General features: G+C 36.7%; 1 protein-coding gene across 1 annotated transcript; it reads right to left on the bottom strand.

The window, feature by feature from the left end:
• Window positions 1-6,503: 6,503 nt before the first annotated feature.
• chst12a (carbohydrate (chondroitin 4) sulfotransferase 12a) lies at window positions 6,504-15,747 on the bottom strand. The gene is made up of 2 exons (XM_051886223.1): window positions 15,614-15,747; window positions 6,504-12,143 (listed from the first exon to the last, which is right to left on the bottom strand). The coding sequence occupies exon 2, from the start codon at window positions 12,088-12,090 to the stop codon at window positions 10,780-10,782; it is 1,311 nt and encodes a 436-aa protein (XP_051742183.1). The 5' UTR covers window positions 12,091-12,143; window positions 15,614-15,747; the 3' UTR covers window positions 6,504-10,779.
• Between the last annotated feature and the right edge of the window lie 2,474 nt (window positions 15,748-18,221).

Genomic DNA, 18,221 nt, shown 5'->3' with positions numbered 1-18,221 from the left:
AGATAACCAACATAAGGCCAATTAGTATGCTCGTTGTGTTCCAATTTATGCAATTACAGGACATGATACTATATATGCAGGTGGTTTAGTATCAAATCCATCAGTGACATCAGAGGACGTATATGATATACGGCTAAAGCAAATGCTCAAGAAGCGGATCCCTAGAGCTCTTTTGCTTTGATCCATTAGCTGTGGCGCATCAACTTATGCCCACAAATTCTGTCAAGATGTCAAAAGGAAGACCAAAGGTAAGGATTGGATGCTGCAGGATATAGTTAAGTAAAGATTGGGCTTTCGGTACATCAGGATGCGGTCAGGTGACTGATGACTTCAGAGTTCACCTGAATCACATCTAGAGTGATAAATCATAAGTAATACAGTTTAAGTGCTATTGTCTCAGATTTTTAGATCTTTAGATAAGCTCTTTTATGATAACCGATAAATTACACCTCTGCACAGTTTCCAAGCAGGGTGTCATGTGCCACAAATGGACTATGTGTATAATCCATTTAGAGATTAGATCTTTAGGTTTTGGCTTTCTTTGGGTCAATGACAAATGACAGTGTCAATGATGGAAAAAAGGAAAAATCTTTTAATAGTCTAGTTTTAAATGCATGTCTAAAAAATAGAAATGCAATATTTGTATTCGTGTTGACAAACGTTTTTACCATTTTCAAGAAAAGATTAAACTGAATCACTAAAAATATCATGTGGCGTAACCATCAAGTAAAAATATCATATTTTCCTTACACTTTGAATACATGTTAGTATACACATCATTATTTTTTAGACTATTTCGACAGTTTAATTTTAATATATATTTTGTTTTTTATATATATATGAATAATAATCAAAGATTAGGCCAAACTTACCAAAAATGTTCTTGTAGAGGCTTTTTAATTCCTTATATTACCAGGACAGCTGTATCATCTGACTTTTTTTTTATTTATTTTTTTATTCCCCATAAACAAATCAAAATGAATTTTATTTCAGAAAATAAAAATATTCTCATTGTATTTTAAATATATATAAGGTGGCCGAGAGCCAATGTAATACAACCTGAATTCCGGAAATGTTGGGATGTTTTTTAAATTTGAATAAAATGAAAACTAAAAGACTTTCAATATTTTATTCACAATAGAACATAAATAACATAACAAATGTTTAAACAGAAATTTTACAATTTTATGCACAAAATGAGCTCATTTCAAATTTGATGCCTGTTACAGGTCTCAAAATAGTTGGGACGGGGGCATGTTTACCATGGTGTAGCATCTCCTCTTCTTTTCAAGACGTCTGGGCATCGAGGTTATGAGTTTCTGGAGTTTTGGTGTTGAAATTTGGTCCCATTCTTGCCTGATATAGGTTTCCAGCTGCTGAAGAGTTCGTGGTCATCTTTGACATATTTTTTGTTTAATGATGCGCCAAATGTTCTCTATAGGTGAAAGATCTGGACTGCAGCCAGGCCAATTCAGCACCCGGACTCTTCTATGACGAAGCCATGCTGTTGTAATAGCTGCAGTATGTGGTTTTGCATTGTCCTGCTGAAATACACAAGGGCTTCCCTGAAATAGACATCATTCATCTGGAGGGGAGCATATGTTTCTCTAAAACCTTTATATACCTTTCAGCATTCATAGTGCCTTCCAAAACATGCAAGCTGCCCATACCGTATGCACTTATGCACCCCCATACCATCAGAGATGCTGGCTTTTGAACTGAACACTGATAACATGCTGGAAGGTCTCCCTCCTCTTTAGCCCAGAGGACACGGCGTCCGTGATTTCCAACAAGAATGTCAAATTTGGACTCGTCTGACCATAGAACACTTTTCCACTTTGAAACAGTCCATTTTAAATGAGCCTTGACCCACAGGACACGACGCCGCTTCTGGACCATGTTCACATATGGCTTCCTTTTTGCATGATAGAGCTTTAGTTGGCATCTGCAGATGGCACGGCGGATTGTGTTCACCGACAGTGGTTTCTGGAAGTATTCCTGGGCCCATTTAGTAATGTCATTGACACAATCATGCCGATGAGTGATGCAGTGTCGTCTGAGGGCCAATCCAATAAAGGTCTTCGGCCTTGTCCCTTACGCACAGAGATTTCTCCAGTTTCTCTGAATCTTTTGATGATGTTATGCACTGTAGATGATGAGATTTGCAAAGCCTTTGCAATCTGACGTTGAGGAACATTGTTTTTAAAGTATTCCACAATCTTTTTGCGCACTCTTTCACAGCTCTGCCCATCTTTACTTCTGAGAGACTCTGCCTCTCTAAGACATCTCTTTTTATAGCTAATCATGTTACAGACGTGATATCAATTAACTTAATTAGTTGCTAGATGTTCTCCCAGCTGAATCTTTTCAAAATTTCTTGCTTTTTCAGCCATATTTTGCCCCCGTGGCAACTTTTTTGAGAACTGTATCAGGCATCAAATTTGAAATGAGCTCATTTAGTGGATAAAAGTGTAAAATTTCACAGTTTAAACATTTGTTATGTTATCTATGTTCCATTGAGAATAAAATATTGGCTCATTTGATTTGAAAGTCTTTTAGTTTTCATTTTATTCAAATTTAAAAAATGTCCCAACATTTCCGGAATTTGGGTTGTATATATTTTGACAGAAAATAAAGAGATCCAGACCAAAAAACAAGAGCATGTCTTTGACCCCTTTACTGTAGACATGATTTCAGCATTTTTCAGAAAGCTGTTGTACCGCAGGCCATAAGCCCAGCCTGGCATCTTTTCAAAAACATGTTTACAGGACACTTATGTCCTGTGGAGACAGCAAAGTGACAACAAGTCCATCCCTATGATGCTATCACCTCCTCTGCAGAGGGGCAGAAGCTTTGACTTTAGTGACATGGCAGATGTGTGATGGCTTGCTTTAACCCTCTGTCTGCAGTCATATCGCCTCAGTTGTCATAGCATTCCATCAAGAGAGGAGAGAGGGGATGAGTGCTGCATCTAAACATCTGCAATCATCTCCCTTGGTTATTTCCCGGGGACATGCCAGCTGGCCTTTAAAAAAAAAATACTAACAGCAAGGTCAACTAACAGCACTATTCCAAGCACCTTGAAGTAAAGAACATCCACAGATATTGATGGAAATCTTGCCTGCAGTATTCCTCAGAATTCAAATGTATTCTAAATTGACAATAAAATGTATGGGCATATACTTCAGCAATAAAAACAAAAATATTAAACACAAATGTGATGTTTATCTAAAGTCATTTTTGCTTATTAGTATGTTTGAATTGCATCATCAAAGGTCAGCAGCAAAGACATTTCTTAATAAAGTGAGATTAAATACATAAAGTATATTTGTGCATTTTTTTTATTCATTTTGAGGAATACTGAATCTGTTTTTGTGCAAGTTAGATGAATAAATGCATGTTCAGATTTTGTCTAGAACTACAATAACCATCATGTTTACACAACACCTCTGCACTTTCACAATTTCTCTCAACATGGGGACAGAGCTGTCAGTCAATAAATAGGAAAACAAAGTAACCTGGATTACTTATTTGGAAAAAAAAGTAACTCAGATATTTTGTTGTAAATTTAAAAGTAATGTGTTACTTTACTAGTTACTTGGAAAAGTAATCTGATTACGTAACTTGCATTACTTGTAATGCGTTACCCCCAAAACTGACTGACAACACACGTAAACAAAAATCATTTATGGTGGCCTAATAAGTAATTTGATTATAAGGTTGGCCAAATGCTTTACTCAAAGATTTTGCATGATTGAGAAGATAAGGTTGTATGAAAAGCTTATGTACTAACAATAATATTTACTGTTAATATATACAGCCTACTGTTAATATCAGTCAGTAAATACTATAAAATCCTACACCTTTCTCAAAATCTTAACCCTTGTTCTCATTGAACCGTGTACCTGCAGCTAGTAATTTGCATAAAACATGCCCAAACCATGTTAGTGTGCCTGCAGAGAGAATATAGTTCTGGGATTTAAAAAAAAAAAAAAAAAAAGCCAGCTCTAATACCAGCTAAAATTAAACTTGTTGTGACATTAACATTTGCTGGCCCCTTTTCAGCCAATCTAATTCAATAAGATGCAGTGCATCGCTTGATTTCACTGATTTCATTGTGAAAGGAAAAACATGATTGAGCAGACTTTGTGCCCTCAGTCCACGCGACCTATCGGCAGACCATTTTCATTAGCATTTCTCATTAGAGTGCTGTTGAAAATGATCACGGTGACATGCACAGACACCACTGGACCAACAAAAACTGACTAAATGAGCGTGTCTACATTCATTAAACAGTTCTTCAAAAAAATCCCTGTAGCTCAAAGACAAAAAGGGAGAGGCAGGAAATCATTTGGCAGTTCTGATTCAATTAATAAAGCACAAAATACCTGCATTTTGATGTTTATCAAATTAAAATGGCAATCACTGAGCAAAACCCTTGGCAGGCATCTCATCTTCTATTTAACCTGAGAGGTCTGTTTGATATTGGTGAAACAGCTCTAACTGGTCTTGGTCTTATAGGATCATGGTGTACGTTTACGTTTTTGCCATTTGAAATCTCAAATCATTTAATTACTTCCTATTTATTTCAAATGTGCTTCTGTAGTGAATAATTAGTCATATTCCCACAGACCAAAGCGGTTTTATAAATTCAGAAACAGAAACGGCTCTGGAGGCTTGTTTAATAGTGTAAATATTGATTTTTAGATTTTTTTTTTTTAAGCAGGTTACAGGCGTTTTTAATTCATCTTTTCGGTACAGCCTGCGGATGAAAATTATTATGCTGCATACTGCATTTATCTTTCATTGCAAATATCTTTAGGGTCACTATATTAAAACGTGGAAACTACCCAATCAGCTCTGCATACAAATCATCTATATTACACTTTTGATAATGATTATAAATTGTCTTTGCTGACAATAACATTATTGTGCCATTCTTACTACTATAAGTCCTTACACTTTACTTGCAAAACACAACAGATATGCTGCTTACACCCCTTCATGATCCCGAGTGGAATTTCTCATTTGCAGAGAGCCTACAGCTAGACCGGCTAACATCAGCAGTATCATTCATAACATCCCTTCCAATTTTCATTAAAAGTTGTGAGTGATGTTTATGCGCATGCATAAAAAGTCTTGTCTGAGTGTTTCTTATAGCCATGGAGGGTGATGTAAAGGAAAGAGCTGTGTGGGCCGAGTCGTGACCACACTGTTCCACACACTGAACTTTCCCCAGTCAGAGGAAGACAGATTCCTGTCTGCTTCAGTACATTGGTAATACCTACAGCACACAAAAGAACACTAAAAATACCAAAGTGACTCCTAACAGATTTTAAACACTCCTCTTTTCTTAATAATGGCTGTATTATCCAACAAGACGACACTACAGCCAGTTTAACAAAGGTAGTGAGGAATCTTTCAAAATGATATGTCTGGACACTGTGTTGATCACAAGACCAATCAGTTTATTAGGCCTACTATTAAGAAGCCTTTTAATATCCATGTAATGCTGCGTTCAAATAACAACACCTGACGTTCTTTTCGGAGATGTTCGCTTGAAATCTCGTAATTACTGTAATTACAACACGACGTGAACGCACATTACATATCAAATGATATGTCAGGGCAAACGGAGGGATAATCACTGGCTGGTGAGTCGTGACAAGGGCTAAAGAGGTGTATGTATTTAACTTAAATAAAGTCCCTCGAACTTGTATGCGGACGTACATTTTGAGGTAATTATTCCTCATAGTCACACAGCCTGTTTTATTAAGTTAGGTTCTATAAATAGTAGCCTATTAAAGCGTGACACTTTAACTCACAATCAATCGATTCACGCGCCCGGATGCGCGCGCTTCTGTGATTATCCCTCCGTTGGGTTTGTTTGTGATTGTTTGTTGAACATGCAGTGAACTTGTGTACTTCTGTGCCATCTAGTGGTTATGAAGCTGTCAACACGCCAATACTCTATAGTAGTAACATGTTTTATGTATTTTTGTTAGGGATGCACAATATCTACCAGCCAATAATACAGATTTTTTTTTTTTTTTTTTTTTTTTTAAATTATTTGTATCGGACTGATACTGGATATTTAATTGCATATTTTACACTTACATTACCTCTGTAGTCATCTAACACTCACATAAAGTAAATATTTAAAAACATATTTAAATTCAAAATGAATTTTGAATGTTATCTTTAGCAAATATCAAAATTAATGTTTCATACTGTGCATTATAATACTGTGATGGCTAAATTCACTTGTAGCATTTTAATTTTTAGTATTTTATTTAATTTATATATTTACTTGTATGTATTGAATTTTAACAAGAACAATTATATGTATAGTGTATATATTTATCAATATATACACTTATAGTTTGAATCACCCTTGTGTGTGTTTACAGTCAGGATGAACATCTGCAGAGCTCTTTTACTGGTTCTTTTATAAACGAACAGCACTTCTGTAAAACAAATAACAGGCAGATAACAGCTTTACAGTGTTTTCACCATGCACTGACCTTTATTGATTTTTTTTCTTTTGAAATTGAAGCATTAAATAATATCATAATAAATAAAAGAAGAGCTATGTACATTGGCCAATAGGGAAAAAGCAAACCAAACCAAATGTCAAGAAAACATTTTTAGGCTAAGACCTGATTTAATGTAACAAATGTTTCCCTTTTGCACTCAGCATGATCTCCTGAAAAATATTTCATGCAACTAAGAAATTCCTATGACTGAAAAGTACATCAGAATAAAAAAACAAAACTATTTTTTCATTAATATTGGCATGAAAACAATCACTAAACAATATAACACTTTTCTTTGTACAATGTGGCACCAACTGTATACAAAACACAGATTCTCATTCTGAAACAGAAATCAGCATAGGCAACTGCACACATTTTAAAATCTTTTTTCCTCATGTAACAGAACTTGTGGTTTATGAAATAAGAAAAATTGGAACTGATATGACAAATCTCAACAGCACTGCACTGCTAAAAATCTGATCTTTTCCATGACGCAACACATATTATAAGCACTACTACATTTTTGATTGTTTTAACTGCAAGTCAGAGACTCGCTTACAAAAATACTTTTTTTCGTGTGTAAACTTTTCTCCAAAGGCACTGCTACCAAATGGGCCCAACAGTGCGGCAATCCAAAACTGTGGCTTCCCCTGAAGACTGTCTGAACTGGGGCGTCCCGTTCCCTTTGGCCCGTCACTTCCACAACAAACATGCTACACTTGTGCTCCACAGTATTAAATCCTATTCCTAATAATATATACCATATAATCCACTTTCTTCCATCCTCTCATCTTTCACTGCCTTTAAGATTGGTTTTATACATGTGATCGGATGTGCAAAATGCGGCATGACGATGGAAAGTACAAGAAACACTTTCTTGGTAAAGAAAATACTATAAAAATAATCATAATAAACCCTTTTGCACATGCCCACGTTCAAATCACGACCAGAGGAACTATAAACAAAACTGACATATGTGCTTCAGCTGTCTAAAGCAATTTCACCGAATAACTCTTCCTAAGTAAGAAAAATTAATACCCTGTACCTTCAATTATATTCCTAACAATATCCAAAAAGGCCATTATTTTACCAGAGCAAAAAACGGTGAACATCATTTGCTACAGTATTCTTGAGTGATGCATATTTATGAAGGACTGCAAGGCATACATGCTCACATCTATAGCATGCTGCAGATCAGACCCTGCTACACACTAATAGAAGAAAAGGATCAAAATGATGAAAGGCAAGATTTCCTTGACAAGAACAGGCCATAATCTGAATACTCCAGCCTCGGTTACAAAGAAATCTCTTTTGATGTCGGTTACTCCATTTATGTGCTTCACTGCAGAACACTGGCTATTTTGTACAATAAAAGACTAGGAACTTACTTTAAAAGATTGAGAAAAAAACATTTCCATGGAAACAAAATAACTGAGGTTTTTGTGTTTAAAAAAAAAAAATCAATGGACACTTAAATGCGCCATCTCCAAGAAAAGAAAAACTGCTGTAAGAGCAGCAGATCCCTTTATGATTTTAAAAAAATGTGTAAAATGTTTGCTTGCATTTCAAAATGTTTCTAGCTTTTTTTCCCCAAGGACAAAAGTGCCTTCACTTTTCACATTTACTTGTAAAAGTTTACAAAAATATTCTAAAATACTCTAATATGTGCACTTGCTAAATGTACAATATTTATTGATATTTTAGTTTGGTGGTTGTTTATTAACTAATACATACGACTATACAACTAAAAAAAAAAAAAAAATAATGTCTCTTTCTGGGATTATAACATCTATTCTGACCTACATCCATCCAAATGATAAGAAAAATACTGATGAGGTGATGAGTTTCAAAACACTTGAGTATATTAAAAAAGAAAATTGTGCAGGCTTCACTGAGTAGTGTCTCTCTCCAAATTGACCATGAGCTCCATACAAATGCAAACAGTAACACATTTAGGGCAATACTGGGAAATGGACTGAAGAAATGTAACCTGTGTGCAAGGAATGTATATTCACTACAGTATTACTATCAATGCCCACAAGCTCCACAAAGACCTAAAGACTCTTTCACATGACTCACATCAGCGTTCCCCCAATGCACTGAACCATATAGTGCGAAGCATGAAGCTACAGCATTTCTTTTCATGCTTTTTCATGTGTTGAGAGAGGTGCGTCCTGACGTGAACTACAAGGACCTAGGCAACACATGGACATGAACACTCACAAACTCTTCACTAGTGACTACCATGAGCTTTGATGTCAAAGGCAGCAGACCAGTAAAAACATCCAAAACCCATTTTGAGTCCTTCACACAAAAAAAAAAAAAAACAGGCACTGGTAAATCATCTAAAACAAAACTAAAACACAATAGCAATATAATTATAATATAAACTGGCAAAACAAACTACACTCTTAAAATAAAGGTTCTTTATTGGCATCGATGGTTCCATGAAGAACCTCTCCTCATCCATGGAACCTTTCCATTGGACAAAAGGTTTTTTGTAGTGGAAAAAGGTTCTTTTGATTATGAAAATGTTCTTCACACTGGTTCTATAAAGAACTGTTAAGTAAAAGGTTCTTTGGGTTTCTTCTATGGCATCCCTTCAAAAACCCTCTTTTGGAACCTTTATTTTTAAGAGTGTATACAATAACATATTTGTGAAAAATACTTTTGTACAAATGTGATGTTGAAAAAAAGTAGATACTGTTGCCATGAAGTAAGAAAGCATCCCCACAACTCAATTTATGGCCACGATTTATTTGAGCATGTATGTGAAAATAGTTGTAGTTCCTGAATGCGTAGCAGATTTTTGCAGACGTGAAAAAAAAAAAGAAAATGAAACTGTAAAAAAGGTTATAGATTGTCTACTGTAAACCAAATGTACTGAACTGAACATTTTTTATACAAAATATATATTTTACAAAATAATTTGGACACTAAACTTGCTAGAAAAATCAAAGCCATATGTCTAACCAAGTTGTGTTCCCAATTTTAAGTTGATATTACGAAAATTAAGCCTGCTGAAAGGATTTAAATTACCATTTCCATTGTAACGCAATGTCCAATTTCAAAATGGTTTTCAGAGGATGAATTTTGTGCGTTTAAGCTTTCGATTGATACCTAATTTACGATAATGGCTAAAATATGTGAAAAAGGCCATAAAACATGCCAAGTGTCCTGTTAATAGTTTAAATCATTGGACTAGCCCTGCATCCATACTATCCATCCTAAACAGTATGTGAGATTAAAATAAATATGTCCCAAAGCATAGTATGTTGAAAAGAGTACTTCAAAAGTCCCCAGATGATCTACTATTTCAGGTAGATTTTCGAAGTGTGGATCCGTGTACACTATAAAGGATAATATTGCCCACAACCCATTGCGCTTTGGAGGAGGATTCAGTTCAGAACTACAAACACGAGTAAAAAGTGTTAAAAAAAAACTACAAAACATGGCGGATATGCGTGATCGACGGTGAGAGGTTTAGATAAAAGTCTGAGTGACTAATAACCAGTTTAAAATATTTATTTAATGTTATCCGTGTTATATTTCATCTGCAATAACAATGTGGACTTTTATAAAAATCCGTTTGGCCATTAACTTTTAAATGCATCATTATGCATTAATATGAGGAAAGTTCTCCGCATGAAAAACCCGCGACTGCAGATCAACGTGCTACAGCATTTCTCTCCGATGCAGTAGGAAATAAAATGAAATGTGGAGGATTTACGATGATTGACAGGCCAGTTTACACTAACAGAATGAGTGTCAGGATGCGACAGAGAGCACACTCAAAAGTATGTACTTTTTCTTCACAAAAAGAGTACATACTTTTAGGTAGCGAATTGAGACGCAGCACATAACAAGGGAATGAATTAGTACAAAGTGGTCACAATTTAACTAAAACGAGGGAACCGATTTGTACAATGAGGGAACAAATTCTTAATTCACAGCCACAGTATCTTGTTTTTGTCCCAGCACATAATGTACATGGCTTCGTACTTTTGAATGGCCGTCAATAGAGAAAGATGCTTTTTGAAAGCTGGTTCAATTTCAGTATCTACCTGCAGGACTTAACTTAACCATGCTAACTAAACAAACATTGAGTCATGTGAAAGAGCCTTAATAAACAGCATCATGTGAAAGAGCCACGCATTAAGAACCAGGCAGCAGGAACTCCTATCGCTGTGTTTATTGTGCTGTGAATCCTTTCAGCACCCCAGAAAAGCTGATGATCGAAATATCACTCATGTAACAGATTCTCTGGTTTGGAATATCCAAACAGTTTAAAGTCGGCTTCATAGAGCCTGTACAGCTCTTTTCTGTATTCCAATGGTATGTTGGCGAACCAGTCCTGCTCCCAACTGCTGACCGTTCGGTTACGATGACTTTGCGGGAACTCGACGACATTGTCTACACGGAGAATCCGCAACAAATGCTCAGCATCCTCGTCCAAGGTCTCCAGCTTTCCCACAAAATCATAATTTATCTGGCAGGGATGGCACAGACGATAGATCTGTCTCCAGTGCTCATTGAAAGGCATCTCTTTCTCTGTGTTAGGATCCAATAAATACTGAACGAAATTTGAGAAAGAAGGTCGAATCCCAGCAGCAAAAGCATCCACGACTGACGCCGGGGGATCCGAGTAATTGCTGTATTTTTTCAGCATGACAACAGCGAATCTCTTGTAGAAGTCCTCGTTCTCTTGTTCGAATTTGTTGCGATAGGCAGAGATCAGTCGTACAAAAGGATCCCTGACAAACAAAAACTTGGTGTATTTCTTAAGCTTGATTTTCATGAGGTGCCGGGAGAACTTTCCATAGCGCTTCCAGAACTTGTTGAAGGTGAAGTGCAGGCTACTGTTATGGATGAGCTCCTGAGGAACATCTAGAGGGTCTTGGTAGGGCACGCCATCCAATAACAGGCTCTCGCTCAAAACGATCATAATGCGCTTCCAGTTTGTGCAGGCCACCTTGGGAACGTAACAGTAAATAATTCCATGCCTGTCGTCAACAATGAGGTGATCCAACTCTTTATTGGGTATGTCATCGAAAGTCCTGTTCTTTCCAGGGAAGTCTAAAAAACTTCCGTTACTGCACACATCTTGGATCAGCTGCTTTCTACTCTCTTGCCTCTGTTTTTTCTCGGGGTCAATTGGCGTCAGATGGATCTTCCACTCTCGCCTCGGGACAAATTTCTCTTCTGATTTCTCAGAGGACTGATTGTGAGGGTCTCCAGGCGGCGGCTCTCCTCTCACCTGCTCCGTGGGGTCTGCGGTTCCTTCTAAAAACTGGTTGACAAAAGCATCTATGTCCATCAAGAAAGAGCCCTCTTTGTCTTCCTCTAATTTCTTTTCAGGGTCACGACGACCCTGTGGAGAGAGGCGGGACGGATGGGGTCCGGAGATGGTTGTGTGCAGGTAAAAATTAGAGGCCCCCACGTCATCCCAGTATATGATTATAAGAAGGATCATGAAGACGGCACCCACGATCATAAAAATGCGGAACAGTCTCGACTTTCCCATTTTGGTTGATTTTGACTGAGAAAGTGCCATTCTCACCTCAACTCCATTCCATAATCGACATCCCAGACTGCATGCATCATACTCTGAAGTAGAAGAAAACATCAGAAAAGCGTAATCAAGAGTGTGCCCAAACTAGTTGGCTCAGTGTTATGCAATACCGTGATTATCATTATGCAATAGAAAAGGAACATTTCATGTTCTCTCTACATGACACAACATTTACATTTCTTTCTGATTGGTTCATCGATATGATTGAATGTTGTGTGTGATCATCAGTCATTTAATGCATGATGCCCAGTTTTTCTCTTTAACCATTTATATATACAGTCAGCAAGTGTATGATGCATAGTGTTTAAAAATCTGGTCAAATTTTACAAATTGTGTAGTGTAATCCAGGCTTAAAACTCACCCCCCATGTCATCCAAGATGTTTATGTCTTTCTTTTTTTTCAGTTGAAAAGAAATTAAGGTTTTTAAGGAAAACATTCCAGGATTTTTCTCCATATAGTGGACTTCAGTGGGGTTCAACGGGTTGAAGGTCCACATTGCAGTTTCAGTGCAGCTTCAAAGGGCTCTACATGATCCCAGTCGAGGAATAAAGGTCTTATCTAGGTCATTTTCTAGGGCTGGTTAAAAAAAAAATATCGATTTCGCAATTTTAATCGATTCACATTTTTACAAACCGATATCAATTCTTAAATCCCAAGAATCGATTAGTCTAGTCTGTTTTCAGTTGATGAATGAACAGAACATGTAGTGCGCCTCCCATCCAATAAATCGCAATAATATTTGTGCTTTGTTACTTTTGATATGAAGCAAGGTCTCAGATTTCAAATGGCGTCCATCTTATTATGAGATATGAAATAAATACTGTTTTGGCGCTGTTCAGTGTGGCGTGACAGATCGCTGTAGCGCCTCAGTTAAAGAGAAGCGGCAGCACGGAGCGCATGTGAACATCCTCTCCTCGCTTTAATACCAGTTACAGCGCGAAATAAACATGACTAAACATCTGAAGGTATGTTAAAATATACAGTACAACTTACCGAAATCCGTATCATGTCTTGTATAATCGCTCAATCAGTGTTTCAACCTCGGAAAGACGTCAATAAAACAGCTTGTAAACAATGTCACGTAACGTCACATTTACCTCAGAAAAACATATTCAGTGACCATAAACTCATTAGTCAGCTAGAAAAATGAACTCTAGAAAGGGGTGTTGACACAGCAGCGCTTCAGTGCTCCGCACAGATATCGCGAGATTTCTGAGTGAACGCAAGGTTCTGCTGCTGAACCGTTAAGTTTTGTCAGCAGAGACTCTTTCGCTTTTTATTCTTCACTAGTCTTCCTAAAACTTTACAAAAGCGTATGTTTTATAGAAAAGACCACATAATGAAAGGCATCAAAAAATAGCGAGTATCACATACATTTTTAATGTTCTTCAATATTTAATGCATGTTTGAATAAATCAGTTATGACAGCCACAATTTAAATATTTATATTTCAAAAAAATGAATTGAAGTAGAAATATGATTATCTAATTCTAAACTTTAGTTATTATAAAAAACATCATTGAGTGTAATTTAAATGTTTGTATATAAATAGGTTAATTTTAACAATATCATAGTAATGTAGTACCAACTGACTCCCATGTGTAGTTTACAGCATTAGTTGAGATTTTTTTTTTTCTCTAGAAAATTTGCCATGTACTGTAACTGATATACTACATCCAAAATAATCGATATCGAATTGAAATCGTAATCGAATCTAAAGCATGTGAATAGAAATCGAAATGAATCGTGAAAATTGTGTCAATACCCAGCCCTAAAATTTTCTAAAGAAAATAAAAATGTATATACTTTTTAACCACAAACGCTCGTCTTGCACTAGCTCTGCGATGCGCCATGCATTACGTAATCATGTTGGAAAGGTCACGCATGACGTAGGTGGAAGTACCGCGGTAGGGCGAAAAACTCCATCTCATTTTCTCCTCCAACTTCAAAATCGTTGTTTTACCTTTTTTTGTAAAGGCCGTTTGACTTAGTCTTTGCACGTTCCCTTTGTAGACACTGAATCAGTACTTTTGCCTACGTCACGCGTGACCTTTCCAACGTGATTACGTCATGCGTGCAGATCGCAAAGCAGTGCCAGATGAGCATTTGTGGTTAAAAAGTATATCAATTTTTTTTTTTTTGAAAATGACCGATCATTTCCCTAAATAAGACGCTTATTCCTCATCTGGGAATGTGTAGAGCGCTTTGAAGCTGCAGTTTGGACCTTTAACCCTTTGAACCCCGCTGAAGTCCACTCTATGGAGAATAATCCTGGAATGTTTACCTCAAAAACCTTCATTTCTTTTCGACTGAAGAAAGAAAGACGTAATCATCTTGGATGACATGGGGGGTGAGTAAATTATCAGGAAATTTTAATTCTTAAGTGAACTAATCCTTTAACCGGTCAGCTTGTCAGCGCTTTTCTTATTGGACGCTTTAAGATAAACATTTCAGTATCAGTATTTCATGTGCATTTATTTGGACAGCTGGCCACTATCACAAAATAAATCCTGTCAGGGTTTGTTTGAGCATAATAACCGCCTAACAGTACATTATCCCTTACATAACACAGACGGTTTTAATTCAAAAGATTTATTTAGTAAGTAATGTAATATAACCCCCGTCAATGGTTATTTTGCCACAGGGGTCTCATATCACCCTGAAGGGGTTTACAGGCTACTTACTGAATAATACATGAAATATTGATATGATTATCATCTTCCTTGTAGGGAGTGTGGAGACTGAATACGAACCCGGCTGCATAGTAAATGGCAGTGCATAATGTATTGTTGGAACAGAACCATTAAATTCCTCTGGAACATTTGGCGTGAGACAAACCAAGAGGATGATTAACGCCCAGCTATTGGCTCGTTTCGTGAATGGCGTCACAGCACAACACAATGATGTAGGTTACAAACAAAATATGCGTGCATAGTAGCGAGGCGTAATAATCACTCAAAAACTGACATAAATGTTTACGAGCTGACTACACGTGTACATTTTTCCGATGTGTGATTATTTTTTCATTTAAATTCAGGCAATTATTATTCGGAAATACACTGAACAGCTATACATTTGCCATGCTCTCATTTCAAAGGCAAATGCGACCCCTCACATTCAGCTGGACACAATGCAGCTCTTTGACACCATCTCTCACTGTGGGAGGAAGCTGCAAACATTCGAGCTTATCCGTGAAAACTCCTCGTAAGACATTCATGTATAGATACTTTCTACTATGCAGCTGATTTCGGTTAAATTGGATGGCACTGTGTCGATTGTTTTTTCTTTGGCAAAATGAAGATAATGAATCTAAATCTAGAGCAAGTGCAAAGACGTGACTACACCACTTTTTCCGTAGGAAGTCATGAAGCTACTCATGCCTGGGATTTTGTAGATCGGTTGTGATTCGAGCAGACGGAATTTAAAGAATACTATATTTAGAAGGATATGATCGAAATGAATGTGTAACGTGTCTAAACATGGCTGTAACGACCACGGTCTCACCTCATCGCAGGAGTCTGAATTTCTCGGCAGGCAGACGGCGTCAGCTGAAGAGGGATGTGCGCGCGGGGTGTTGACACAGCAGCGCTTCAGTGCTCCGCACAGAAATCGCGAGATTTCAGAGTGAACGCAAGGTTCTGCTGCTGAACCGTTGAGTTTTGTCAGCAGAGACTCTTTCGCTTTTTATTCTTCACCAGTCTTCCTAAAACTTTACAAAAGCGTACGTTTTATAGAAAATACCACATAATGAAAGGCGTCAAAAAAAAATAGCGAGTATCACCTACAATAGTTCCCGCCAAAATGCAACAGTTGGTAACGCTACCACAATAAAACTCTGGTGTCTTAGTATTAGCCAGCACCATCCAAAAGAAATTCGAATATGTTCTATTAACATATGCAACAATATATTAATTATAGCAACATCTCAAATAGAGATCATGAGACCATATAAAATCAAACGTGAAGGAATTATATTCTATAAGCCGAGAACCAGGACTTCATAAGATTTCTTCACTGGACAAAAAATAAATAAATAAATAAATATTCTTACTTAGATTTTTTTTTTTTTTTTTTTTGTATTGTTTCCAGTCCAAATATCTAAAAATACTCAAACCAAGACGCATTTTCTAGACTAGAAAAAAATATTGTCTTGTGTTCAGAAAAATATATATGAGATATTTGGACTAGAAACAAGACAAAAAGCGTAAATGAGTACACCCCCTTTGAAAAGTAACATTTTAAACAATATCTCAATGAACACAAAAACAATTTCCAAAATGTTGACAAGACTAAGTTTAATATAACATCTGTTTAACTTATAACATGAAAGTAAGGTTAATAATAGAACAGAAATATACATTTTTTCAGTTTTACTCAAATTAGGGTGATGCAAAAATGAGTACACCCCACAACAAAAACTACTACATCTAGTACTTTGTATGGCCTCCATGATTTTTAATGACAGTACCAAGTCTTCTAGGCATGGAATGAACAAGTTGGCGACATTTTGCAACATCTATCTTTTTCCATTCTTCAAGAATGACCTCTTTTAGAGACTGGATGCTGGATAGAGAGTGATGCTCAACTTGTCTCTTCAGAATTCCCCAAAGGTGTTCGATTGGGTTCAGATCAGGAGCCTCTGAATCATTTTCACCCTGTTCTTCTTCAGAAATCCTTAGATGTGTGTTTAGGATCATTGTCATGTTGGAAAAGTGCACGATGACCAAGGGCACGGAGTGATGGTAGCATCTTCTCTTTCAGTATAGAGCAGTACATCTGTGAATTCATGATGCTATCAATGAATTGCAGCTGCCCGACACCAGCAGCACTCATGCAGCCCCACATAAGGACTCTGCCACCACCATGTTTCACTGTAGGCACCATGCATTTTTCTTTGTATTCCTCACCTTTGCGACGCCATACAGTTTTGAAGCCATCAGTTCTGAAAACATTTATCTTGGTCTCATCACTCCAGAGTATAGAGTCCCAGTAGTCTTCATCTTTGTCAGCATGGGCCCTGGCAAACTCAGGTGGGCTTTTTTGTGCCTGGGCTTTAGGAGAGGCTTCTTTTGTGGATGGCATCCATGCATGCTATTCCTCTGCAGTGTACGCCATATTGTGTCACGGGAAATAGTCACCTCAGTTTGGCTTTCTACTTCTTTAGATAACTGCAGTGAACTTGCATGCCGATTTTCTTCAACCCTTCTCATCAGAAGACGCTCCTGTTGAGGTGTTAACTTCTGTGGACGACCTGGGCGTCTCTGTGAGATGGTTGAAGTTCCATCTTTTTTTTTAAATTTGTGTACCACTTTTGCTACAGGATTCTGATAAGTAAAGCTTTGCTGATCTTCTTGTAGCCTTCACCTTTCTGGTGTAAAGAAATGATTTTCTTTCTCAGGTCTTGTGACATTTCTCTTCCATGTGGTGCCATTGCTGATAGCAATAGTCATAGTCAACTGTCTGTTGGACACCTGTGTAATGAATAATTAGACTCACCTGTGGTTGAATTCTTGTTAAATTAGACATTTGTAGTCTAAAATTTAGCTTTGTTCCAGAGATTTTCAGTGGGGTGTACTCATTTTTGCATCACCCTAATTTGAGTAAAACTGAAAAATGTGTAATCTAAGTTACATTATTAACCTTACTTTCACGTTTTAAGTTAAACAGATGTTATATAAAACTTAATCTTGTCAACATTTTGGAAATTGTTTTTGTGTTCATTGAGATATTGTTTAAAATGTTACTTTTCAAAGGGGGTGTACTCATTTACGCTGAGTACTGTATATACAGTCAAACCAAAATTTAATCAGACACCTTGAACATTTCATTCATTAATACAGTTTATTCACTATAGTTTAAAAAATGGTAATAAAATATGAGAAGATCTCAGAGTTAAGCTGTGTCAGAAAAGTGTTATCTGACATAATTAAGATTAATTTTAAGCAAAACATGGTCAGGTGAAAGTGTCTGAATAATTTTTGGTTCCAAATTTTTATCAATTTTACTGGAAATCCACTGTATGAAGAATTTTTTGGGTATAATATTTCAGTTTACTTTATTTTGCTATCCTCACTTACATAAATAAACTATAGTGTCCTGTACCCACTAGCAA

The sequence above is a fragment of the Ctenopharyngodon idella genome, chromosome 3 (genome assembly GCF_019924925.1).
Source record: "Ctenopharyngodon idella isolate HZGC_01 chromosome 3, HZGC01, whole genome shotgun sequence".
Taxonomy (NCBI): Eukaryota; Metazoa; Chordata; class Actinopteri; order Cypriniformes; family Xenocyprididae; genus Ctenopharyngodon; species Ctenopharyngodon idella.
This window is presented reverse-complemented; position numbering and strand designations above follow the sequence as displayed.